The sequence below is a fragment of the Pholcus phalangioides genome, unplaced genomic scaffold (genome assembly GCF_987345545.1).
Source record: "Pholcus phalangioides strain wild (caught in Gottingen) unplaced genomic scaffold, Ppha-v1.0 ptg000015l_1, whole genome shotgun sequence".
NCBI classification, from domain to species: Eukaryota; Metazoa; Arthropoda; class Arachnida; order Araneae; family Pholcidae; genus Pholcus; species Pholcus phalangioides.
The window spans coordinates 104,886,505-104,914,456 of record NW_028301608.1 but is presented as its reverse complement, the minus strand read 5'-3'; the positions used below and the strand labels follow the sequence as shown (position 1 = coordinate 104,914,456).

Genomic DNA, 27,952 nt, shown 5'->3' with positions numbered 1-27,952 from the left:
GAAGTTTTTACCTTTTTTTAAGAGCTCTTATTACTTAACTTATTATGTTAAAATATACTTTGATTTATGCTAGTAATTTTTAATTTAGACTAATCAGAGCATCTGTAAGATTAGTTAGCTTTTCTTCACAACAGAACTACTGCACATCAATTCTATATATAGATGAAATGTAATTCTAGCGTTTTAATTTTTATCAGTAGTTCATGAAACAACTACAAAGTAATCTTGGTAAAATTTATCAAGATAATCTTTCACATACTAACTACAAGGTGATTTCGAACACATGGTCCACTTTGAGGGACTTGTGGAGGGCCCGTGATAGGAAAAAGCACACATTAGGAGATCTCAACTTTGGAAAAAAATTTCTGGTTTTTCTATAAGGATAATTTGTTTAAATTTGGAGCCCTAAATTAGTGAGGCCCGAGCAAAAATCAGGTCTTGCTCGAACAGCCCTTAATGTTTCAAAAACTTTAGTTAGCAAATGAACTTCCCGAGGTAACTTTCGTTACTTGAACTGTTCCGTTTTGGTACATAATTGTGGGTGGGGGGGGGGGAAGTAACTTCAGTTGACAGGGTTACTGTACCGCTTCGCGATGGTGAAGAGAGAGGAAAGAAAATACAGAGAGAACTTTTTTGTTTCTACTTATTTCACTAGCATTTGGACGTAATATTTATTTTACCCGTGATCTCGTAAAGGGGCTAAATTATCACATGATGTAGGAACCGAGAATCTTTACCTTTAAAAAAAATCATAAAAAAATTTTAGTTCATTTGTGTTATATCGTTTCACGAATCTGGATTGTAACTGGCAACAAACTTTATCGAAGTACTGCTGATTGTCATTGCTGTGTGCTTTGCCATCCATTCCTCAGATTTCCTTTAACGAACGGTACCCTGTGTCAATAGCGTGCAATTTCATAATATTTCGCGAATTCAAGTATTCGATCGTCTACCAGATCACATTTAAATATCATATTTGAAAATCACATTTTAAATATAAATTCTCATGATTAAAAAGTGAAGTTTTGCGAATGGGAACAGCTGTTTTTAGCCATTTCATTCACATATGTGTACTAAAACGGTGTCGAAATGAACTGGATTCGTAACTAGTTTGAAAATTCATAAAAATTGAAGGAATTTTTTGGCATATTTAAATTTGGCATATTTTTCTGTGGTCATTTCTGTTGTACCCCGGTTGTCAAGTTTCTTACAAGGTCGAATGAGTATCGAACACGCGACACCTCAAATCATCCTTTGGTACTTTGGGCGAGTATCTTATCGACCTGGACTACCGCACCCTTTTCAGCCTTATCTAACCTTGAACAAAAGCTGATTCCACCCCCTAGCAGTTGATCGGTTGGGGACGGGGAATGGAAAACATGTTTTATTGTAAAAACAGCTTTTTAGAAGACGAAATATTTCGGGTTGACCGAAATAAAGCGGATTAAGTTTAACGAGATATCTCGGGATTGCCGTTGAAAGGGTTAAGTTGCCCCGAAATTCTTCAGATGCCTCTGGTCCTGTTATTATTTTCGCGTCAGGCCTCGCGTCTGGTAAGGGCAACCCTGATTGTTGGCTCATAGAAATTTCGATTCCAACGACCTATCATACACTTTAAAAGTTATTTTATGCATAGTGTAATACCGGTCCTAGACATTCGTGTAAATGTAATAGCAGGTGAATTCACATAATGTGAGGATGATAATGCGTTTCATTGTTTATGGAGATGATCGTATCATGTACATGCCTCGTGTTACATACGACAGGTGTAGTTACTCAACGAACGAATTACAATATAAAAAAGGCAAAAAATACTGTCTCTACCATTACATTGCATTAAATATTTGAAATATATTTTTATTACAGTAATATATTTTTTAAGAGAATATTGAGTGCAACGACATATGGTGGAGATAAATCAAATAATACATTTTGGCAAAAAATCTTCCGTATTTCAAATGATAAGGGGATCATCAAAAGTAACAAACACCGTCTTAACAAGATCGACGGCCAATATTAAAAGTAATTACATAAAAATATTTACGATAATTCATATTTAATGAAATAAATAATTTAAAAATTGATGTGAAAATTTTTACAGTTGAAGAAAGAAATTATTTTAGAATGAATGAAAATTAAGAATTAATGACAAAAATTATTGCAGAATTAATTAAAAGTCAGAATAAATGGCAGAATTAATTTCAGAATGACAGAAATAAATTTAAAATTAATGACAGAAATAAATTTAAAATTAATGACAGAAATAAATTTTTAATTAATGACAGAAATAAATTTAAAATTAATGACAGAAATAAATTTAAAATTAATGACAGAAATAAATTTAAAATTAATGACAGAAATAAATTTAAAATTAATGACAGAAATAAATTTAAAATTAATGACAGAAACAATGTGAAAACAGCTAATGCCAAAAGCTATTCCATAATCAATGAAAGAAGTAATTGAAAATTGAGGGGGAAATTATTCCACAATTCATTAGAATTCAGTATTTCAAAATTGACGTGTCTTCAATAATTCCGAGGCTCCTGTATGACCCTGGGGCCCCAGACTCCGTTGGTCCAGCGATTATGACGTCACTGAGCGTGACTAAAATTATTCGCATAATGACCATCACGGCTATTTGTTTTAAATAACAGACTTTAATAGATCCCTGAATGTCATCAGTGAAGCAAATCACGAATCTTAGTTATATTCATTCGAAGATGCGATTTCTTTTGTGTTCCGTTATTGTTGAAACGTGACGTGAATGACTAAGTGAGATGACATTCGCCGAAAAATATGAGCGACCTTCGTTTTGTCTTGTATATAATATATTTATAATTTAAATTTGATGAACATGAACAAGTAAAATTACCATCATGGATGCCATGGTGGTTGTTAGAAGTAGGAAAGGCAAGAAAGGTCAAAATGTCAAGGAAGAGACCATTTAACAAGGGAATAGTTTCCTCTCGAATTATTCTGACTGTGACCACGATGTGGCACCTGTTGTCACCAATTTTCCCTCAAGATCATGAATAATTACAAAGGTCTGAGATTGAAAAGCTTTCTTAAAGATAGAGTTTTTTGTAGTTTTTTAGGATGCTAATTTATGGAAAAATAATTAAAAAGTTCAGTCACGTACTGGTTTTTGAGATAAAATAAAAATTAAATTTCTCTCTCTCAATGATTATTAATGGTAATCACATTGAAATTGTGCGATATAAACCAGGGGTTCTTAACCTATGGGTCGCGACCCAAACTTTGGTCGCTGGGATTCCCGAGATGGGTCGTTACTAAATCTACTAATAATCAGGGACCCTAAGCTATAGGGTCCCAACTCAAACGTGACTCGTAGGGGCTTCCGAGAAGGGTCGTACAAATCCAGTTACAGCCAGGGATTCTTGAGCTATGTATCACGACCCAACCTTCATTCGTTGGGGGATTCCGAGTTGGGTCTTAAAAATCCATTAAGCCAGGGATCCGAGCTATGGGTTACAACCCAGACATGATTGGCAGGGGCTTCCTAGATAGATCATAGAAATCCACTAACAGCCAGGGTATATGAGCTATGGGTCGCTAACCGGACTTGCTAGGCCAGGGTTTCTGAGATGGGTCGTACAAATTCACTTACAGCCAGGGGCTCTTGAAATTATGGCTCACGACCCAAACTTAATTCGCAGGGGCTGCCGAGATGAGTCGTAAAAATCCACTTACAGTCCTGTTATAAATGCACTTATTGCGTCACTGATTTTACTTATTTTGAAAATCAAAGTCACATGGATCACGAAGCTAATCTTGCTGCTGATTTTGTGTCGCGGCTGAAAAAGATTAAGAACCCTTGCTATAAACAAATATAGCAAATCATTGCCAAAGATAATTCAGTTGATTTTACGGTGATCTTGGGGTCGCTGATTTTGAATCTAGCATTGGTTTTGTCAGATGGGCTCTATTTTTTTGAGATTAAGTGAAAATCGAATTTGAATGGTAATACATAAGCGGCGCACGAATCACATTGAAACTGTGAGTTATGAATAAATATAATAAATCATTACCAAAGATATGTCATTGATTTTAGTGCCTATCATTGTAATGACAGATCTAGGATATAGATGTGAAGTAGGTATTTATGACGTGATAAAGGGGCGTAGTTCAGATGGTAGAGCGTTCGCTTAGCATGAGAGTGGTACCGGGTACTTTGGCTTACGGTGTGCATCTTTGGCAATCTGGTGTGCATCGCCTCAGGTACAGCTTTCAAATAGACTGAACTCAATTCAGAGAGAATACCTGTTGTACAGCTCAGGAGCTTACAGTACAACCTCGACAAATGCTCTCCAGACAATCTTGGGCCTCCCCCCGTTGAGCCTGAAAAGGGAGTTCCTTGCTAAGTCGGCTTGTCTACTCCAGCTCGACAAGGCAGTCCCAACGACGGAAAATACATTGGATCCTCAGGCATATGAACGCAAAATAAAGGGCTAGTCATTCCTCCCGTCAGTCGGGCTGCGGAATAGTCAAATATGTTTTGACGTACCAGAAAACGAAGGTGAGCTGCTTGAGTCATCCACACTTATATACTACACGGATGGATCAAAGTCGGAGAAAAGGACTGGAGCTGCATACGTTAAGACTAAAGGTAAACAAGTAATAGCCCGATGGTCGGTCAAGCTAAAGGATGATAACTCAGTGTTTCAGGCTGAGCTTTTCGCCATCTACAACGCAGTCTTAGATGCTTCTTTATATCAAAAAGCTGCCCTAATTAGATCTGACAGTCGCTCCAGCATACTGGCGGTCTCTAATCCTCAGTCTAGTCATGAAATTGCTAGGACAATAAGAAAGCTTCTCTGCAATTACACCAGAATAAGCCTCTCTTGGGTAAAAGCACATATAGGCCAATGGGGTAATGAATTGGCGGATACCACGGCGAAGGAAGCTACCGAAGGCGGAATCATTACAGGTGATCTGCTGCTTCCCGCATCACACGCCAAAGCAATCCTATGGAAGGATCTAATGAATAACTGACAACAGAGGTGGGATGACAACACAGAGCCCGGTCGATCAACTCATAGCATCCTGCGACATGTAATGCCTCGGAACCATAAATGGTCACGTGAGGTGATAATGTTCGTAACGGGCCATGGTCCATTTCCGGCTAACCTTCATAGGTTTAAATCAATCCCCAGTGATAAATGCTCATGTTTGGCCATAGGCACGCCTCTTCACTACGCAACTCTATGCCCCAAGACAACGGCTTTCCACTTCAGAGAGCCAGCTGAACATTTGCGAATACCTTAGCTTGAGTGCATCCTGAAGCGGGAAGATTCGAAAAGTAAAATACGTAAACTGGTCAGCTTTCTAGAACAGCACCCTGAGGATATCAGAACTACAGTCTCGGAGCCAGAACCAGATAGAGAGCCACCTATGCCAGTTAGGAGATCCCCTAGACTACGACGTAAACTACACCCAGACAGCGATCTCGTACATCTGTTTAGAGAAGAGGAGCCTGAGTAGTCGAGAATAGTTTGATCCATGTTGGCTTATCGAAAAGCTGGATACAGGCAGCAATTACTGACGAATGTCTTTTGACCAAATCAAATTACACGGTGCAGCAATTAGATCAACCCAGCCGCAGATTGACAGCTTTCATTGATGTGATAGTTACTGATCCAATCAAAATCCCTGAAGAGAAGCAGATCAAATTTTATCAAGAACTATTCCCGATTATGACGATTATTACGATGATTTTGTGATTTATAACCTGTGATTTACAATTGTGATTTATTTACATGAATCACCATTTTTCGAGGTTGCCACGGAGGTTGTGGAAATTAAGTAGAAGGGAAGCCATTAAAGGTGGTTAGTGGTGGCGAGTGGTGAGTTCTGGCCCCCAGAACTATGAAGAATAATTCAGATGTGTGCAGAAATGAGGTTTTTTATGAAAAATAGACAGAAAAAATTGTAATTTCAGAATCTAACAAAACTGCATATAAAACCCAGGGTTATCTTAAACACATGAGCCTATCCAAGCATTGCCCGGAGCCACCTCAATTCCATATGAAGCCTACATGATGAGTTATACTATGATTTACGAGAGTGTAAATACTGTATATAAGCTCTTAATTCAAGTACGGGGTCAACTGACCCCCAGAACATTCATTCGCTTCAGGGCTCACGAGGATTTTCTCAGTGAACTCTAGCCAAGAGATTCAGAGATCTATGGGCATCTTTTTCTGAGCCACCTCGTTGGGCATTTTGCCTGTTGTGGCCTTGTATTTGTGTATATATATATATTTATATCAATATTTGTTTCCTATATATTTGCCTACATTAAAAATTTTGTTCCTTATGCAGTGAATGCCGTTCATAAAATTTCCGCTTAGAACGTTTCTCGCTTAGTACAAATTCTTTCGTGGTCCTAACTCTTACTATTAATCATCGAGATTTCTCGTTTACAGCGGGAGACCGCGAGAATAAAATATGGTCCAAAGAGGACCGTGGGCGGAAAATGTTTAAGAAACACTCATCTAGGAGGTCGTGACCTATCACATGAGAGGCACCCCTAAATTTGATAGAGAATGTGGAGGTATAAAAGGAGAAAATTTCTAGGTGTTTGCACATTTTTGAATAAACGGGATAACAAAAAATTTTAATTTGACAATTAAATTGAAAATTTGACAGTGAACAATCACCGATATCTACATGTTCACATATTCGAAGATGATGTCACTCTCCGCTATCCAAAGAGAGAAAATTCAACTGCCTTTGCGGGGAATCAAACCCACGTCTTTTCACATTCCGGGTGAACGCACTAGACTGACTACAAAGGAAATGAATCCTTCAATCTTTCCTTGGAGCTCGTGTACACTGAACGGGACCGTACATGGGCGGTCGGACCTTCTCAGGCCAAAGCTGACAAGGCGACCAGATGGTTCAGTGCACACGAGCTCCAAGGAAATATGGAGATATTCATTTCCTAGTGCGTTCACCCGGTAAGTGAAAGGGCATGGGTTCGATTCCCCACAGGAGCAGAGAGTTGAAATTCATCTCTTTTCTAAATATATCTTCCCATCAGCCAGCTGTTAAAAAAAACCCTTCGTATGTTCACATATGTTGGAGAGAGAGAAACTGTCTTCAAATCCCGAAATGAGGGTTCACACAGGAACTAATATATTCAGTTTTCAGCAGAAAATTTGAACTTGGTTATTATGGCTTCATTTTTCTTTGCCTATATTCTACAGGAATCTTGACCAATTCATGATCACCACAAGCTTTTGCGTACAGTTTCCTTGAGCATTCCTATTAATTGTGATTCAAAGAAAAAAAAATTAATTGGCATACAATAATAATGAATATTAATTAATTTATGTACAGAAAAACTTGTCATTTTCGACACCTCTGTGCGCTGGACACCTCCCCACATTGGATGAAACCAACCATAATCCATAGAATGTCATAGAATCCATAAAGACATAGAATGTCCACAATACACAATCTGAATGTGCCTCTATATCTTGGACACCTCTCTAAATTGGACAGATTTCAGATGTCCAACTTGAGTTTTACTGTAGTAAATTTTTAGTAGTAATGTAGTAACAATTTTTTTTGTCATAAACAAAAAAAATTGTGACTCATATTCACCAGGCCCATCATTTGGGGGGGGGGGAGCAACGGCCCCCTGACTTTCGAAAATACACTAAGGATGGTATGTGTGCGTGCGTGCGTGTGTGCGCGCGCATGTGCTTTGCTTCCCTCCCTTCCTGGGAAGGTTGAAATGACGGCTGATATTTACTATTAATTTAAAATACAAAGAAAACTGTTTTTTAAATATAGTTATACTTAATACAGGGTAGGTAAAGTCCATAAAAACTTTAAAAATTCAAAAAAACTGGAAAAACAACCGAAATAAAAAACGGTTTGCAGGATTAGCATCGCTAGATCACAGGAATTTTTTAAGACAGGAAAAAAACTCAAAAACCAGCCGATAGGTGGCGCTGACGCAAGGGCGTAGCCAGGGGGGGACTTGGGGGTCTGGTCCCCCCCCGAAATGTGAGAAAATGACCGAAAAAAGGGAAAAAGATGGCCAAATCTATTGTTCTGTCACTTTGGTCCCCCCCCCCCGAAATGAAAGTGGTCCCCCCCCGAACGAAATTTCTGGCTACGCCCCTGCGCTGACGTACACAAGTCAAAGAAAATATACGCAAACAACGAACAAAATGCCTCCAAATCGTTTATTATAGAAGTATGTGTTCCACATGACCACCACCACAGGGGGATAACACGTTGCAGGCGAGTCACAAATCCAGCAACGGCAGAGTGTAGCAGGTCCTCATTCAGTGGTTGTGGATCAGGAGCGCAAGTTCTTATAACCGTCTCATTTGCATATTTCCCATATTTCCACCGAAGTCGCTCGTACCAACGCTACCTATCGGCTGTTTTTTGAATATTTTTTTCCTGTCTTAAAAACATTCCAGTGACCTTTAGCAATGCTAGCCTTGCAAACCGTTTTTTTTATTTCGGTTATTTTTCTACTAAAACGGACTTTTCTTTTAAAACAGACTTTTTGCCCACCCTGTACAATGACTGAAAAGTAGTAATTAAAATCATTAGAAAACTTCAAATGGTAATCCAAATGCAGCATACAAGAGATCGCTATAAAACAATTGAAATTCCCTTGGGAACAAGAATTTTTCTCTTTTTTTTTCTTTTGTTAACAATGACCATTAGCTACATGACCAAAGCTAGAAAATTTCTATGATCATCCATCAACATAATGAGTAAGAAAAATGCTGAATGTTAATTAAAAACAAAAACATTACCTCGAATTTGAGTATCTCCACTATTTCATCAGACGTGAACTGCAATAAAGGTAGAATAGAGAAAAATCGTAATTTGTCACTATTTCTTATCTATTAAATCCTCTCAATCTATCATATTACTTGTAATAATATTATTTATATGATTTTAGCGTTTGAAATAACTTATTCCTGTTGTTGAATTTCACTCACTTTAGTAGTTTTCGCCTTTATGCATTCATGAAGCTGCAAATATAAAGCTATTATTGAAAATTAAAGACATAAATGTAAATTATATCTACAATACAGGGTTATTACAATTAAAATTCCCGTGTACTCTGAGTAGTGTTTCTCGAAAAGTGCTTATCCGAATACAGCCAAATTTTTAGTATATCTTAATGACACCACAGGATAGAGATTTATGAAATAAAAAAATTTCAATTTTCGACCACCAGGTGACGAAGTGACGCTTTTTTAATTGCATTTTACATTTTCCCATGGTCCATATAGCGTGTACACCAAGTTTATTAAGAAGACATCAACGAATAAGGCAAATACATGAAAAATACAAAATTCCTAATGCATTTTCGACACACAATGGGTATCGTATTCACAGGAAAAAATATTAAACCACTAATCACGCTGACCGAGGATCCCACTTGGGTTGAATACTAAATCTTAACTCTCGGTTGCTCAGCGGAAAAAAAGTAGGTCTGCTCACTTCAAACGTCGCGGTCGGAATGAAGGTGAGAGCTTGCGTGTGATAATAACAATGCTGGGTCCTGATAGGACGCTTGCGGAAGATAACTACCTGATTGATATCTATTCAAGTTTTCTTAGAATTCCCGCTCGTAATGAATTTAAGCCACGGCGTTGCGATTGGTGGTGTAGATTTATTATCGTTTACTAGTATATTTTTGAAGGCTCGAATATATGTGCCTTCGTAGAAATCTAAATCAACGCTTCGTGAACTTTAAATCTATGGCTCTCTTTGCCAAAAGTGAGCGGCGATGGTCGATTTTTCACATTCCTGATTCTTAGCACAGCGAGCGTGCTCATTTAATCCTGCTTTAATGGGTCTCCTTGTCTGTCCTAGGTAACCAAGAGGACAATCACCACATGAAATGTAATAAATGTCCGATTGTTTATTCTGTGGTATAGCATCTTTGGGGGCATGAAACCAAAGTTTTATGGGATACGTTTACTTGAACGGTTGAAACTTCTCGGACCCATGTACCACCCGTTCTAGTAGACGTATTCCATTGAAACTCTGTATATACGTTATATGGACCACGAAAAAAAGGAAAATTCAATAAAAAGCCCCACTTATTCACCTGGTGGTCGAAAATTGAACTTTTTTATTTCATAAATCTTTTTCCCATGGCCTCATTAAAATATCCTAAAAATTTGGCTGTATTTGGATTAGCAGTTGTTGAGAAAAACTACTCAGAGTACTGGCCAAGTACTCAGGAACTTAAATTATAATACAAATAAATACAAATACAACGCCACAACAGGCAAAATGCCCAACGAGGTGGCTGATAAAAAGGCGCCCATAAAAATATGGATGTCATATATTTAAAAAAAAAACAGCAACCCAATTAAAAATGCAATTAACACAAATTATAAACAATATATACACATGATAAAATATTATACAATGCCCATAAAGAATACTTATGGTTGTCTTATTCTAAGAATGGATAGCTTCTCGATTTACCCCAACATGTTTATCGTATTTCTTTTTAAACGTGTCAATTGTGTTACAATTTACTACCTCCGGGGGTAGGTAGTAAATACACCCTGTACATAATTGTACTCACTGGAAAATTTTCTCTGCAATTGATAAGGAATAAAAAGCAGAATAATAATGCGCTAGAATTCTTTTAAAAATATTTCTTTTGCGTATTGAATAACTAAAAATATTTGGTATGAGCTCATGCACGTGCATTTCACGGCATGGCCCAGGTCTCTGACCACCTGTTAAAATCCCTTCATTGAGACAGAGCGGCGGGCCATGACCTGGTTAGGAGGAGGGATTGTCATTGTTAAAATATGAGACTTTTTATGAGGCTAGATACTTCATCAATGCCGGTAAGAGGATTAACCCTTAAATGCGTAGTAGCTTCTCGTGTATGCAAAGGGTCCTTTGGAAATTCAGTATTGCAGCTGGATTGAAGATAAAAATTTAGAATCGACTTTGCATAAATAAGACGACGCTATATTCTTTGCAATAACTGTTTGTTGTGATTTAACTGGTTTGTTGAAAAATGTTTTATTCACATTTCTTTTTTTCACCTTGAAGTTTGCAACCCGATTTTTTTCCTTACCATAGTTTGAATCACAAAAAAGGTAGTTATGCACTGAAAAAGTGATACTACTTCAATACATATATTTTATGGGTGATTTTTGAGGCTCTATACGGCCTCTTTAAGGTCCTGTATAAGCAGTAAAATTTGAGATGGATTTTTTAAATGATATTTCAGGCTTTCTATACGTGTCATTAACTATGAAAAAAAAATCAGCTCGAAAATTTTTTTTTGAGGATTCAAGTGTGTTAATAGACGTTAACTACTTAATGGCGCACACCAACTCCAGTCATATCACCATACAGTAATTTACTACCGATCGAGTTAAGTCGGAAATGAAGGAGCCATCTATCGGTGGCCTGTGGGGAAAGGTATAATAATAACAGTATAATAATTAAGTATCCATGTCGTTCTTCAGGATCAAACCCGAGGACCTAACGGCAGCCTTCATCGTGGTATAGACGAGCATCTTATTAACTGCACCACTCGGACGCATAAACATGAACTAAAAAATTCCAAACCAGAAGAAATTGGACCTATAAGGTGGCCATCTTATTCAGATAGGTTTCACTGTAAAGTAAAACCCCCCTCTTAACGGATACCTCACTTTCTCTCTGTCGCGACCAAATAATAATTTTTCTTGTATAATGAGTATGCATTGCAAACCCCTTGATCACTCTTCTTTTACGGATGAATTTTTCTTGTCCCGCCGGTGTCCACAAAAGGGGGAAGGTTCACTGTATTTGGCTCCTAATTCTGAAACAAAGATAACCAAATTGCTACTGAAATTACTCACCGCAACTATCCTCGAGGAATCGGCAGCCATTACGTTCCACACCTGGCTCCAGTCACTAGTCACCAATCTGACATGGCATCTACGGAAAGCCACGATGGTCTAAGTATGAAAATAGATCCGCATTGAATGATCTGAAAATACTTCCGATGACATTTGACATTGAACATATTTAAGTCTCGTATCATGTGCGAATTCTCAATAATTTACAATATAAATTTACGATAATTTCATTAAAAAATGTCTTGGAATATCGAGAAGAGGGAAAAAAAGTTGAAATAATTCATGAAAAACAAAAAAAAAGTATTTCCAAATTAGGCAAATAGCACTCATTAAGAAAAATTTTCCTGTAAATCCTGTGTAATTAATACATATTCAGTAAATGAAAATTTGATGTACTAGCCTGATATGGCAGCAGGGTCTTACAGACGTCCATTTTCCTCCAAATCTGTAGATCGTGGGCTGGAATTAAGAGAAAAATAACTAGAGAAATAGGCAACTCTTCTGAGGCAGTGATTCCAAAACGATGGCCGTGGCACCGTAGACAGGGCCGTCTTAAGAGTATCATGGGTCCCCGGGCCAATTGATTTTTCTGAGGCCCTACCAAGCAACTTCTTGAAAATTTCAACCAGATCTCATATTACATGTTATTATATTTGTTATATTTTTTATGAAAATATTTTAAATTTTTTGTCGTCTTCCGTGGGGGAAGGGAAGGGGGACTAGCCTTGGGAGTGCCTTCCTCTCTACGCCTCTGCCCCTGTCACTGCTATTTTAAGATGCCTCCTGCCGAAGAGCGCCTGGACATCGAGCAAAAAATTAAAAAAAATTTAATTTCATACTCGACTGCAATGGCGCCTTACTGATACCACGATCTACCGGGCAGAGAAATGCACTGGGACAATTAAAAACTTGACAGAGTTTATATTTACTTATAAGAATCCTTACAAGACTTGAACAGCTGATTTTAATGTACCGAGGGGTCCTCAAAATGTCGATTGCTACAAGAGATCGTCATTCGTGATACGCCGGCAGGACTTCTCAAACTTTTTTGCCACGCGTTCTTCCTTCTCACCAGTGCTTAGTCAGCGTTAAAATGTCTCGCCGCACAGAGCAACATGCCTACAACAGTATGCTATTCAATCATTACACTTCCTGCCAAGTCAGAAAAAAATCGATGCAGATGGCAGCACTACACATAACAAACTTCACAGAAGGTTCACTACACGCACACATTCCAACATGTGCCAATTAGTTAGAAGTTTCGCAGAGGAATATCGACGAGGTGTATGTCTGGTTTAGTAGTAGTAGTAGTAAACGTGTTTATCCGCAGCTTCCTAGAATTTATTTAACAAAGAGTCACTGCAGAGTATCAAACAGCCCATGCCAAATTACCAGCTCACCGCGACGTCCCTGACAAAGGTTGACACTCCCTCAGGAGCCACAACGCACACTTCCAAAACCACTGCCTCAATCATTAAGAATTTTGCACTAATTAACGGCCGTATTCACCGACACAGTTTAAACTACAATCGCAGGTGAAAGGATTGGTGATCGACATGGATTGGTTAAATTCGGGATTTTTACCGATCCGTGTCGACCTCTAATACTTTTACCTGCGATTGTAGTTTAAAATTTGTCGGTGAATACGGCCGTAAGGTGTTGAGAACCTAAATTGTTCCGTACACGAAGATTTTCAACAGCTGGTTGATGCAAAGATATATTTATGAAAGAGAGAAAATTCAACCGCCCTTGCAGGGAATCGAACCCACGTCCTTTCACTTTTCGGGTGAATGCCCTAGATCATTAGACTACAAAGGAAACGAATATCTCAATCTTTCCTTGGAGCTCGTGTGCATTGAACGGGACCGTACATCGACGGTCGGACCCAACTCATGTCAAAGCTCACAACTGCTGACACTGCCACCAGACTTATCCGAGGATGATGTCACTCCTCTGTCTAGGTGAGTGACATCATCCTTGGATATTCCGTATATATTGGCGGTTCTCATGCTTTTACTATCCGTAACTCCCTTGGCCTTATCCACAGCTACCCAATACAGACTAGAAAAGAATAACTTCAAAGCACTGAACGGGCGCACATACATTTATTTACCAACTCCTCTCGACGCCCCTGACAGAGGTTAGCGACGACCCTAGGAGCCACGACGCACACTTTGAGAACCACTGACTGGATCAATAGTAGTAGATTACTCTAAACCAGCGTTTCTCAACCTTTTTTAACCAGTGAAATGTCTTACTTTTTAAAGTAAAGACATTTTTAATTAAAGATGACAGCTCTATACATAACAAGCATTACACAGAAACAAACTTCATATTATGTTTACAACACGTACACGCACATCCCAATTCGTTAGACGTTCCGCAGTGGTATGAGATCGAGGTGCATGTGTGGTTTAGTAGTAGCAAAATGTCTGAAAAAACTCACTAACTTAGACCATATAACCAACACCACCTGCAGAAGGCGGCCTCCACACGAAGCTCGTGACGTCGCTGAAGAAGGCCATTTCGCCTATTGCAATTCGATATAGCAGGACGACGCACGTGATATTTTTTACCTTTTTTGCATGCAGTACAGTGGTATCCCGTTTCAACGAATACCATTATAGCGAAAATCTCGTTTTAGCGAACACTTTTTAATCCCCCAGATAAGTTTACATAGAAACAATGCTAAAACCTGGAATTCCTTTATAACGAAATTTCATTATAGCGAAGTGATTCCTCCTGTCTCTTGGAGTTTGTTATAACGGGATTCGGCTGTATATCAAATGGCTATAGGTGAAATAGCCTTCTTCAATAGCGTCACAAGCTTCGTGCAGAGGCTACCTTCTATAGGTGGTGTTGATATGACTGGTATTTTTCATTTACGTTCCTGTATTTTTGGCCGATTGTTTTATTTAATGTGTTTTATTTGAATCTTTCATCCTTACAAAAATCGTACACGCACATAATTTTCCTAATATATCAGTTTTATAATGATAATTATGGCTATAATTATTCACCTCTTATTATTCGGTGTTTTTTCTGGGAGAAGTCCCCCAGTATCGCTTTATTCCACTCCTATTGCTAGTTTTTCAGCAGTTTTAGCAATAATCGAATTTTCCGACTTATGGTAACGTCCCGTATTTTGTATTTAAACTCCATGTGTCCCGTATTTTTATCAATGACACATGGTCACCCTATTCAAGATCAACTTTTTTTTTTTCGTGAAATACATTTTCGTTTACTGTTTCTTGCAGTTGCCTTTATATTTCCTCGACCTTCAGCAACAACCTTTACGAATTATTGGAAAGTTTGATAATTACCACATTTTTGGCAACAATTATCAATGATCCGTATTTAGCATCACAATTTACAGGGGGTTTTTCCTCGATACAGGAAAGGTCACGTTGAGTTTTTGCTGAACTCATGAGGATATTACTAATGTTAATTGCATGCAATTGAATAATTTTTATTTAAATTAAAATAAAATTACACAAAGTCTGCCTGTACATCTTCGAGGATCAGAGATGGCCCACAGACCCATACAGGGCCATAACTAGGCTTTTGGCCACCTGGGGCAAACATTATTTCGCAGCCCCCACAACTTTAAAATTCGATAATGCTATAATCTTGTTCCCACCTAAAACTGTCACCCCCTAAATTTTCCGTCCGGGGGATTCGGCCCCCGCCCCACTCTAGTTCTGGACCTGGACCCATAGGCTGAGAAACGCTATTCTACGCGATGGATGTGAAATTCATATACTGTAATAATATGAATGTAGGGTATTGCTAGTTTATATGAATGAAACAGAACCGTTTCGGCTTTCAATTTATATGTTACGGAAAATGTGATAGATCTAGTTATTATGTATAATCACCGCCTATTACATATAATCACCGACCATTTTGGCAAGTTTGATAAACTTTCCTAAATTTATCATTTTTATCGCGATTATACATAATATCCAAGCGTCGTTGGTAAATACTAAAAATTATCACTTTCACCTGTGATTATGCATTATGCCCAAGAGTCGTTGGTATATAAACATGGCAAATTAATAAAATAAATTAAATTAAATTAAAATAAATTAATCACATTTGCCGTATTGGTAAATATGATAAGTCGGTCTCATTACCATGAAGAGATTTATTAATCGGATGACCGTACTTGGCAGCCAGAGTCTGAACCAGATATAATGAACTCTGATTTATAGAATTTTTCCGAACATCCTCAAAATAACTCCTATTTGACAAATTATAAAATTGAACCTCTGTATAACGAACTCCTATATTCCAAATTTTAGGATCGAATCCCAATTTAACAAACTCTCATTTAACAAATTCTTCTATCACACCCCGATATAAGATCTCTTATATAACATTAACCACCATCCCCTGATATAACGAACTCTGATTGCACAAATTTTCTGATTTACCAATTTTTACTATACAATTACACCAAAATGTAACAAACTCCTGTTTACCGAATTTCAGAACGGACCTCGATATAAAATCTCCTATTCAACAAAATTTACCATCGTATCCCGATATAATGAACTCTCATTTAACAAATTTCATGGAATCGATGCTACGAACTCCCGTTTAACAAATTCTTCAAATTAACGAATTTTCACCAGTTCTCATTCAACAGATTCGCACAGACACAGGATTCGAAAAACATCGTTATATTGTGGTAGTCATTAAATAGGAGTTCGTTACATCGAGGTCGGATTATGTTCATCAAACATATCACCGAGACATTTAGTTTTTTTTTTTCATAATTATCTAATTCACCAATTACACTAGGGTTTTGTGCATAACCATCGGTAAAAGCGATAAATTTTAAGTATTTATCAAATTTACCGGGTACGCTTGGGTATTACGTGTAACCACCGGTAAAAGTGATAAAAAAATTTTAGCATTTATCAAATTTAGCAACGGCGCTTGATATTATGCATAATCGGCGATAAAAGTGATAAATTTATCTATCTTTCCGATTACGCATAGTTACTGATTTATCGCATTTACCGTACTACAAACATTATAACAAAAAGTCGAGAGAACTCACATTGGGCAACACAGTTAACGATCTCATAGAGCTCTTGAGCTTCCATCGTCACCAGTTTATCCGGTTCGGATTGGTTTCGGACAGCATTCAACAGGTCCAGAACGATAAGCACACAAAACAATAGTTTCAGAAACATACCAAATTATAATTTTTGATCGAAAATAATATTGAAAAACAACACTATATACCGTTAAGAAAACTATTGATTTCTCAACGAAGTGGTTTTCGTTATCTTTTTGTGTTTTTGAGAGACTTTCGTTGTTTTTCTTTTACTTTTCAGTAAATCACCGGTTTTTCAACGCTTCGTTAACTGTTTCTAGACATTAGTTGTTAACTAAAAAGAAAAAAAAAATCACTGTGAAGGTTATACATAAGCGCAGTGTTATCGGAAAATATAATCTTGAAGGGTAATTTCACTTCTTTCTAAAATTTAAGGGTATTTTTGCAAAAAAAAAGGGGTATTATTTTTATCAGTGAGAAATAACTCTACTTAAAATATTACCTGGAATTTGAAGGAGTAGTTTCACTCCTCATCAAAATTTGGAGAAGTAAAACGGAATTTTGATGCGTGAAGTAAAACGGAATTTTGATGCGTGAAGTAAAACGGAATTTTGATGCGTGAAGTAAAACGGAATTTTGATGCGTGAAGTAAAACGGAATTACGCATCTACATGCGTATTGGCTAACACTGCATAAGAGTGCTCTAGACTGTTGTGATTTGCAAATTAATTTTCAATTATGTGAAATCGTTTTGCCGTGGATGCGTGTTTAAGGCAAATGCTTGCCTTCAAATGACGGATTACTTAAAAAAAACTGAAATCGATTTTGTATTCATTTAAAAAAATGCGGTTATTCTACGTTATTGTCGATTAAGTAAAACGAATATAATTATCTAAATCCGGTAATGAAATCGCACTGTTGCCGCAGTGGTGGTCGGCTGATGTGGGTTTTACTGTGGTTCCCAACTTCGAGGCGCAAATGCGGGGTGATCTCACCGATAACACGTCTTCCCACAGAGAGCAACAGGCTTACAACGATACAATAATCTGTGTGAAAAACATGTTGATACAAGCAATGGTTTTTAGTGTACAATGTCTAGCCAGAAGTACTAAAAAAATATGGTATAATTTTACAAACAAAATTGAAAATAATTTTTTTTTGCCAAAATATTCATGAAATAACATTTATTTTCTTAATTTTATTCCATACCGAAACCACATTTGTTTTACCCAAAATGACTTTAAAAGAAAATTATTCCTAAAGGCAGGCAGATGCATTAAAATCGGTTATCTGACAAAACCAGCTGCATATTATTACATAGTAGTCCTCAAACAGTAATATACAGTTGACACTCACGTTCTCAAACATTACAAAAATTACAAACTGTTAAATACTTTAACATAGTGGCTTTAATGGTTTTCAAGCTTCAGTTAGTCACGGCACTTCATAATAATTTGACAAAAAATCGCTTCAAGGAACCGAACCGAAGTAAGCGCGCAAGCCCTTTTCGAGTTTGTGATTTTATATTACAGAGTAGATATCTTTCTGCAAAAGAATGTTTCGAATTTTTTCTCGAGTTTGTCGCTTAACCCATTAACGCCGGTTGTAAAAAAAATTGCCATTCTAAATTTTAAGTTTTTTCTTTGCCAATAAATGGTGGAAGTGGTTCCACTCATTATTTTTGTTTTTAAAAAAAATCAAAGTCGTCGTTAAAATGGGTAAATAGGCTTTGTCCTTTTCCTCATTTTCACCATTTTTTGAATTGAAATAGCTCGGCTAATATTGCACTTAGAAACATGGAAATTTTTTTGTTGGGCTCAGCAAAGACAGGGTATATACTTTCTTATCTTAAATGGGCACGTTATCGGATACTTCATGATCATTTGATCATTTTTGTCTCACCACGGACGGTCTTTTTCTGCTGACGAGGGTTGATTAGACCGTTACCTACAATTTATTGCCGATTCCAAATGGCAGCCTTTTTATATACTCACCGAGTGGTTGGTGCGCTAACCAATCGGTGTTGGACTCCCTGCTGTAGCAATCTTTTTCTGTGGTTCTGTCGCCATTTCTGTTGTACCCCAGTGTCAAGAAAGTTTGAATATTTTTTTCCAGCTGAAAGTATGTTTCTGTAACTATTGACGAATAAGGGTTACATTTTATAATAATCGCAACATTACAAATCATAGAAGCAATACGAGATCCGAAACACCTTAAGTGTTTTCGTTTCAGTTCTTTTGTAAATTTATTTTTACTTATAAGTGTAAATTTGAATTTTGATTCCAAGATGACATTCTACAATGCTACAACTTATCCGAAATTCTAAACTCACTCTGTGGGGATGTGAAAATATTGAATGTCCTTGAAAAACATCGTGGTTATAACTACATAATGAAGACAAATTTAAAAATAAATGAATGACATAAATTTCGATGCACGGGTTTAAGACAAATGTGAATTTATGACATTTTTTAAAACAAAGAAAACGAAGAGATTAATTATAGCGAAATTGAGACACGCGAAATGATATCTTAATTCCAAAATTGATTAATCTTTTAATCCTTCAGTTTCCTTGTTTCCGTTATTTTCAGAGACAGTTTAAAAAAACCCTGAATATTACTGAGATAACAACGGAAATGAGACATAAAAAGAGGGGAAAAAGCTGATATTCTCTGGGGAAAAAAAATCGCCCTTGGCTTATTTAATTATGAATGCTTGAACTGTTACAAAGACTTTGTACGCGCCGATGGATTCGACGCCTTTCCTTATTCCAATGTCCTCAACTAACTCAAACAGAAAAAAAAAAAACGAAAGTTTAAGGTAATAATAACCTTGAAATTTTACGCATCGGAAATACATTATTCTTCTATCAATAATATGTTTAATATGTGACCCGTTTTTCGTTGATTTCGATATGATAACTGTTCATGGACGTCCGGAATCCAATAAAAAACCGTTCCAGAGACGAACGCTTTTTACACGGTTTTCTATCGTTTCTTCGAGCAGCTGACACAAATTACGAACGATGGCGATTCGTTTGGTGATCCTAACCTGCTGCCTGTTATTCGCTGTGTCTTCAGCGATGCCACAGAAGGCTGAAGATCAACTTGTCACGATGACGAGGCTGGAACTATACGATATTGTCAAGTGTGTCGTCGATAGTAAGTTTTTCAACATTTTTATGTTGTTGATTCATTCGTTTTGATTAGTCAATAGCGTTTCTCCTGTTTACTTATAATAATGTAATTTAAACGTGACAACTAGTGTCAAAAGCCGATAATTGTCTAAAAACGTTCTTATCAACGATAATAACATGTTCTCTAGCGATTATTTTCCAAATAGCTTTATACATTGATAATAGTTAGCTGTCAAATTATATTTTCAGTAGTTGTGATTCAGAACAAATCTTGAAACTGCTCCCGAATATTTTTACCGGGTCTCCTGGTTCATCAGAAATAAGCATATACGAAGAGATACATGTAACAAGATTGAAACAATCATGGATTATGCCAAAAGGCTCTTCAGAAACTGCTATGATTCTTTTCTCAACTTTATGAATATCTTCGTGAAATCTCCAATTATAATACCACTGATACTTTTAGACTTTAGAAGGTCTAAACATTTTCCTGAGATATACAGATCCAATGTTCCTGGACTTTAACATGTACTTGTACATGTTACTGCCAAAGCCCGAAAGATGGCAAATTCGTGAAATGGCTGAAAGGTTTGACCATTTGCAGAATTGACATTTATTTTGCTTTGACTTTTTTGGTCAGCAAAAATGATTCTGGCTTTTCCCGGCAGACTCGCGAATTGGTTGGAGATCCCTAGCCAATGTCCGATGTGCTGATATAAGACAGTCCGGTAGGCGCCACATCCATGGTTTTTCCATCGCCGTGTGATACATGGCTATATACAAGGTAACCCATCAAGAAAGCTCAAACTCTGTACAGCCAGATTCCTCGCTTGGAATACATAAAAAGTGCCCAAAGAACTCTATACCTGTACGACCCATAGTTTTTGAGAAAAGTGCGAAAGTAAAGTAATATGACGTCATATCCGCTGCTATATCAAATGACGGCTTGATGTCATTCCACGGCGTGCGCATGCATACCTCGATATGCGCGGTGGATATTTTGAACATCATCCTATGTAAATATATGCAAATACCGATGTTCATGTTTTTGCAACAGTTTTTCCCTTGCACCGGATATGACATCATACTTTTCTTTCGCATTTTTCTCGAACACTCCCACAAATTCAGAATAAATGTGCTGCCACCTGGTAAAAACATTTAGCCAAGTATTTAGTTTTAGAAAAGCATTGCACAAATTTGCAAAAAAAAAAAAAAAAAAAATGATAATTCTTTTTTTTATTTTTGATAAAACTCTCAAAAGTTCCCCAAACGCTAAAAAATTCCCCCATGGATCAATTTTTCCCACGAACAACTATCACCGATTCACATGATTAATCGATTGGTAGCCACACACTAGTGTCGTTGAAGGACTAGTATTTTTACGCTCTAAACATTCAATGCCATTGCTGATCGGTCAAAAAACGTGTTTCGTGGATTTCAGGATTTTTTACCAATCAGCAAAGACGTATAATTTTTAGTGCATGGAAATCCTAGCCCTAAGAGCTCTGGTCAGAGGCGGGAACCAGAAAAACCAATCTGAAGATAAATTGGAATAGCGGGAAAAATTTACTTTTTATCGAAAATTATGAAATGTGCAAAATATGCAGCAAAATTTTGAAAATATGCACTGGAGCGTGGTATAACGGCACTAAAAAGCAAGGAAAAAAGTGATGACAACAATTTTCAAGGATTTTCAAGGTAATGCCTACATAGTTTACGTTCAGAAGGGTCAGACAATAGTGGGAAAACATTATTTTATACTTTGGGTAATTCAAGTATTACGTCATCATCGATGGAGGGGGGTTTCCGATTTGCTGACTTTTGATGACAAGGGGGGAGAGGTTTGGATAATGTTTACGTCATCAACCGCTCTTTATGAAAATATGAGTTAGGATTCAGAGGGACAGAGCCGATGACGAAATTTTGCTGACAAGGGGGGGGGGGGGGTCAAAAATGGCTAAAAATTTGCTTACGTAATACTTGAACGGCCCCTTTGGAATTTTATTCCATACTGCAGGCGAAACGACCAAGAGTGGCACAAATGAAAGCCTCTTTTACTAAAGGCGCATATACACTAGCGCTCTGATCTTGCAACGCACGACCTCCTGCAGCGGTTCTAACCGCTCATGGGCACACAAACTTCCTTTGTGTTTTTTTCTTTCCTTTGTGTTCGTTGAAAAACCGATTCCAAGTGGGTCCATTGAAAACAGCTCAAGAATCGTCCACAACACCGTAGGAACAACCAAGTGCGAACGCTTTTATTGCATGATCCGCGCGCTAGTGTATACAGGTCTTAAGACAATACTTCATTTCACAGATTCACCACTACAACGGCCAAATTGGAGATACAACCATAATTTTTTATGGTCAGATTTAATTACGATAAAGTATTACTCATATTTTATCGTAATTATTGGGTTGTTATATTTTTGATATAGTTTAGATATATGTATTCGACATCCATATTTTTTTATAGGTATCTTTTTTCAACCACCTCCTCGTTGAACATTCTGTGCTATGACCTTTGTATTTGTATTACATGTATTAGACTTTGCACCAATCTTTCATCCACTGCATTCTACAGATATGGCCCCATGTGACTTTTTCCTGTTCCTAAAGTTGAAAGTTTGGTTTGGTGGGGAATTTTTTTTTTCATTAAATATGGAGAGGCCATTACAGCTATAAATGACTACTTTCAAGGGGTTAGAGAAAACGTAATTCTCTGACGGATAAAGAAGTTTGCAAAACATTGTAAAAAGCGTGTGGAGCTTGAAGGACAATGTTCAAAAATGAAATAGAATTGTCCAAAAAAAGTTTTTAACACCCTTTTTTTACCTTAATTAATAAACGACCCTTGCTTACTAACTAATTATTTGAAAAAAAAACCAGTTTTTCTTTAATTAGGACCAAATTGCTCTTCCAAATAATTCCTATAATTATTTATTAACATCATTATATATTTATTATAATTTTCTTCTTATTCTACTTTCATGATATGGTGGATAAAGGATTGAATGGCTTTTTTCTAAATGATTCTTTTCGTCTACGGAAATAGAATTCACATAAATATTGATATTTATCTATACTTATTAACTTCAATATAAATTAAAAATGCTAGAAATATGGAAAATAATTGCAATAATTAGAAGACCAATCTCTCTGATGATAATTTTGTTTTAATTGTATAGGTAAAGACACGGTGATTCGGAAACGCTTCGAACAGTGTGAAGGTCAGATGGCTCAAGAAGTGAGTTATCTATCAAAAATGCATTTCTTTTCCTATTTTGCAACAAATCTTTAGTTACGCCAGCATTAAACTAATTACTATTACTATGAAAATTTTATGAAAATTCTTTTATAAAACTTGAAAAATGTAATCAGTAAGCGGTTACATTCGCTCGAATGCAACCGATGGTACCGTAACGGCCATGCTTTTCTTTCACAACTTTTCATCACATGTAATAATTAAAGATGGTTTTTCGATGTACGTTTTGCATGTAATGAAAAACTAATGCTAATTTGAGTGTACTAAAATGATCGGTATATATCTCAATGTGGTTACAAATAGGTTAAAACTGGATTGGCTACATGTCGTAAAGCTCTGATTGCGGAAGATGACGAAGTGTATTACGAGAAATTGGAAAAAGATTCCACGAAGATCACTCAGGTATATTGATATCTTATTTTAATGAATAACACGCTGTCCGGCCAAGAAAAAAAAAGAGTCGCATACATTACCTTTTTATTGGATCGACTTCAACATTTGTCATGCCATTAATTTTGTGAAGCCATGAAACACCCATTTTTAGCCAAATTTTCATCGATGTTTTACCTAGACACATGTTATATGCAAGAAGAATGGAATGATTCCTGAAACACCTCTGTGACGAGTTCCATTGTCTAGTTTTTCTCGAAGTGTGAGCCGCGGCGTGCTGGCGATATCGATTTGTGCACCTATTTATGCTTGAAAGTGATTCTTTTGTACAGGGGAAATATCTACCAAAATATTTTAGGGGGCCGCGGATGTGCCATGAATTCGGCAAGAGAGCCGCGAGGGATAAACGTTAGAGAACCACTGCCATAGACTATTGATTGGATTAAAGAGGGACTCCTACCTTTCAATATGGTGAAAAAATATGCTAGTAGAAATACCATTAAAATATTATTTTACCTTTGATTGATTCGTGCTCTTTCAAATTTTGATAGAAATATATTTTGGCATCATAATTCCAGAACATGTCATCGTCTCCAGAAAAGGAAATATCCATCGACGGTCATTAAGTATGCGAAAATGCTCAGCAGACTTCATATTATTGCTGACCTTAATCCAAAACAACAGAAACCACCTAGATCACACTCGTGTCCGGAAAATTCACCGACAACAATTCACCGCCAGGAAAATTAACCAACCAAAAATTCGCTGCCATGCAATTCACCGCTAGGAAAATTCATCGACTGAAAATTCACCAACAACAGTTCGACGAAGCTACTGTGTCCGTGAGGGAGTGATAGAGCGCGTGAGTGATAAAGCGAACTATATACTGAGTCCGTAAGCGAGTGAGTGATAGAGCGAGCTGTATACTGAGTCCGTAAGCGAGTGAATGATAGAGCGAGCTACTGAGTCTGGGAACGAGTGAGTCAGTGATCGGGAGAGCTACTGAGTCTGTGAGCGAGTGGGTGAGCTCACTCATTCACTTACCCACTCGCTCCGTCACTCAATATTTCACTTGCTCACGGACTCGGTTGCTTCAAGACTGTTGTCGGTGAAATTTCCTGGCGGTGAACTGCATGACGGTAAATTGCTGATCGGTGAATTGCATGGCGGTGAATTGTTGTCGGTGAATTTTCCGTAAACCGATCACACTTCCTCCTGAGGCTTGCTCAGTGGGTGACGAAAAATTTGCTACTTTTCAAGGAAATAGATGTTCTGGATATTATGCCGAATTTGAACTCGGAAAGAAATGTCATCTGGTCTCCGCCAAGACTCGAACCCAGGCCCTCTTGTAAACCAGAGGACTCTTCTTGCAAGCATGCTCACCCGGTTTGCAAGAGAGCCTGGGTTCGAGTCCCAGCAGAGACCAGATGATTTCAATTTCCGAGTTCATCTCGGCATAATATCCAGAAAATATCTGTTTCTTTGATGTACTATGCTGAGAAAAATGTCGTCTATATCTCTCTCTCTGTGTTACTTTTTTTTTGGACCACAGTGTACTTAATCCATAGGTGCCAATTCACAGACTTGAAAAATCTGTAGCTTATCAAGTAATGGCACATTCCAATGAATAAAAGGGAAAACCCGTGGACATTTTTCGGAATTTCAACGAATGACTATATATATATATATATATATATATGCTCGTTTTCTCGGGACGCATTTTTTGCTGTAGTGATTATTTTTCCAATAATTGGCCACTTTGCTTGCTTTTGGCATCATATTTGGTGACAAAAACCGATTTTTCGTACTTGAAATCCCGATTCCCTATATTTTGCCTGAGAAAACGTGGTCAGGCTGGAATTGTAGACTAAAAGAGCATTTTTTCTCTAGAGATTTTTCATTCAAACGAAACACAATTTGAGGACGCTTTAATTTTCAAGCGTTAAAATATCCAGAGGTGAAAAATATCGAGGTCTTCTACTAAGCAAATGAGGCACCATGAATGCTGCCAAAAAAAAATTATCGTCACTATTCAATCAAAATTTGGGATGTTGCACTTCAGGAAACACACTGCATTGATTTACAGAGATTTGAATAGCTTGAAATGTCATTCATTGTTTGCCAACTTACTTTTCCATCATCGTTGAAGAATGCCCAGCACTGTCTCTTCCACACATTGTACTGTATATTACTCCAAAAATGCAATGTTCAAAAATCGTTCTTGCTTGGCTTGTTAAGAAATAGGAGACATGCGTACATTTGAACCATCTGCTGGTAATTATAGAAACTTCATTAACAGCTCACAAGTAAAAATCAAATGTTTAGGACTTGCTTAGAAGCATCAATGACGAAATGAGCTCAAAATATACAATGTCTTTATAATATACATTATAAATATACAATGTCTTGAAAAAAATATAAGAAACTGATGTTGCTTGAAGCGAATAAAGGGTTGAAACAAAGTCGAATCAATAACAATTACTGTCATCAGGCCTCTATACTCAGTCTGGAAAAATACAATAGCAAATAAATTCATATTTTTATTGCACCAAACGTGGTCTTCTGGTATATTTTTCAGATATTTACAGAAACTCTTAGAGATATCAAAGTTAAACTTTCAATAAACTTTCGAGAGTAGTTTTTATTTGGCTTGTTTTTAATGTTTAATTAAAATTATATCCGTTTTTTTTATATTAAATTTCAGATTTTTGAATGCATCAGACAGAACATTCACAAGGTAAGCAATGTCCATTTAAAAAAGAATGATATAGAGTATTTACACATCGTTATGCATGTGATTATTTCTCTTATGGGTTTTATAAGGTAGATTTTTCAAAACTCGCTGAATATAATTTTTTAACACTAAATAAACCTTCTATTTTAGCTTTCAGCTGGAGAAAAACGAGAGATGATGAATTTCGAGGTGAGTTTATGCCACATAATATGGATTATTCACAGAGTTTTTTGATTCCACTTGAATCATTACATAAGATTCACTGTATCCGGTGACTAACAACGGGATATAATCTCCTTTGACGATCAAAAAAAAAAAAAAAAAATCGCCAACTTCATAATTTTAAGTTTTATAATATAAGAAAACATTGCCTCAATATGTTGGATGTTTTGAATTTCTTTTAAATAATTGCGGTTTTTAAAATGTATTTCTAGGACTGTTCAAGGAAGTTATTCGAGGAAAAATGTGCTACCAGAGGCACTATTTGAGCTTATTAAAGGGACAGTCTATTTTCATCCGCCATTTTCAAATGTTCTAACACATATTTTTGTTACACTATATTATTGTTATATTTTCCTGGACCAAAAAAAGTTATTCCACGAAGTTGCTTATTTGTTAACGTTTGATTTGGGAAATAAAATTTTGTTACCATAAAATGTTACTTCAGTGAATTTTTATAATTGAATAGGTCAGCCTCTAAACTAAACTATTTTGCGTTCTTTACAAGATTTCAAACTTATAAAATACTGGTACACACTACCGACCATACTCCATTTAAGCAAGCAAACAAAAAATAATTCGGACATTTTTTAAAAAAATTACTTCCAGAGTAAAATCGTGCGAACTTGAAAGGACGCAAATTCTGAACAAAAAAAACAGAACATTTATGGTCAGATTAGATGCAACGCTACTTTTTATTTATGGCATACATCAATATGATTTGAAATTTTTTATGATTAAAAATTGATGTACCCATAGCAATAAAAATTTTATACATTACAAATTTACACAATAAAAGGGCGCCACACACACAAACAACTTGGGGGAAAAAATGGATTACTGGGGATTCTTGTGTGGCGAAATACTATATGTGACTTATTTTATTACGGAAGAATGAATAAAGATAGAACCTGTTTATTTAGAGATTTGTTCGAAGTAACTACTCTGTGCACACACACAATAATGCATTCTTGCCATTGCTCATACAAAGATATAAATGCTAATTGTGCAAGCCTATTTTTTTCCGCACATTCTCCAGTGCCTTCGTCGCTGCTCTTCTTCGGAACCTTACTCCCTTACTCAAATTCTTTATCCGAGAAAAATGGAAAAAGTCACACGGGGCGAGATCAAGGTAAATAAGCTGGCTGTGGAAGTATCGGAATGCGATGTTTTGACGGGTAATCTAACACCATGAGCGACCTGCGAGTCCTTAAACATCTTCATGGTACCGTTAGAAAAAAATGCAACT

General features: G+C 36.8%; 1 protein-coding gene and 1 long non-coding RNA gene across 2 annotated transcripts; one reads left to right on the top strand and one right to left on the bottom strand.

Annotated features, from left to right (window-relative positions):
- Window positions 1-6,306: 6,306 nt before the first annotated feature.
- Window positions 6,307-11,971, bottom strand: LOC149077258 (uncharacterized). The gene is made up of 4 exons (XR_016194158.1): window positions 11,892-11,971; window positions 9,000-9,032; window positions 8,811-8,849; window positions 6,307-7,290 (listed from the first exon to the last, which is right to left on the bottom strand). It is a non-coding gene; the product is annotated as an uncharacterized LOC149077258 (long non-coding RNA).
- Window positions 11,972-19,926: 7,955 nt separating this feature from the next.
- Window positions 19,927-27,898, top strand: LOC149077257 (uncharacterized). The gene is made up of 6 exons (XM_089242365.1): window positions 19,927-20,120; window positions 23,284-23,342; window positions 23,664-23,762; window positions 26,455-26,487; window positions 26,635-26,673; window positions 27,743-27,898. The coding sequence occupies exons 1-6, from the start codon at window positions 19,985-19,987 to the stop codon at window positions 27,896-27,898; spliced, it is 522 nt and encodes a 173-aa protein (XP_089098491.1). The 5' UTR covers window positions 19,927-19,984.
- The last annotated feature ends 54 nt before the right edge of the window (window positions 27,899-27,952 follow it).

What these genes read in the sequence shown, in the direction of transcription:
- LOC149077257 (XM_089242365.1), top strand. Translation starts at nt 19,985, where the DNA reads ATGGCGATTCGTTTGGTGATCCTAACCTGCTGCCTGTTATTCGCTGTG. An exon ending in TGTCAAGTGTGTCGTCGATA is followed by an intron (nt 20,121 to 23,283) that starts GTAAGTTTTTCA and finishes TTAATTGTATAG; the next exon opens with GTAAAGACACGGTGATTCGG. An exon ending in TCAGACAGAACATTCACAAG is followed by an intron (nt 26,488 to 26,634) that starts GTAAGCAATGTC and finishes CTTCTATTTTAG; the next exon opens with CTTTCAGCTGGAGAAAAACG.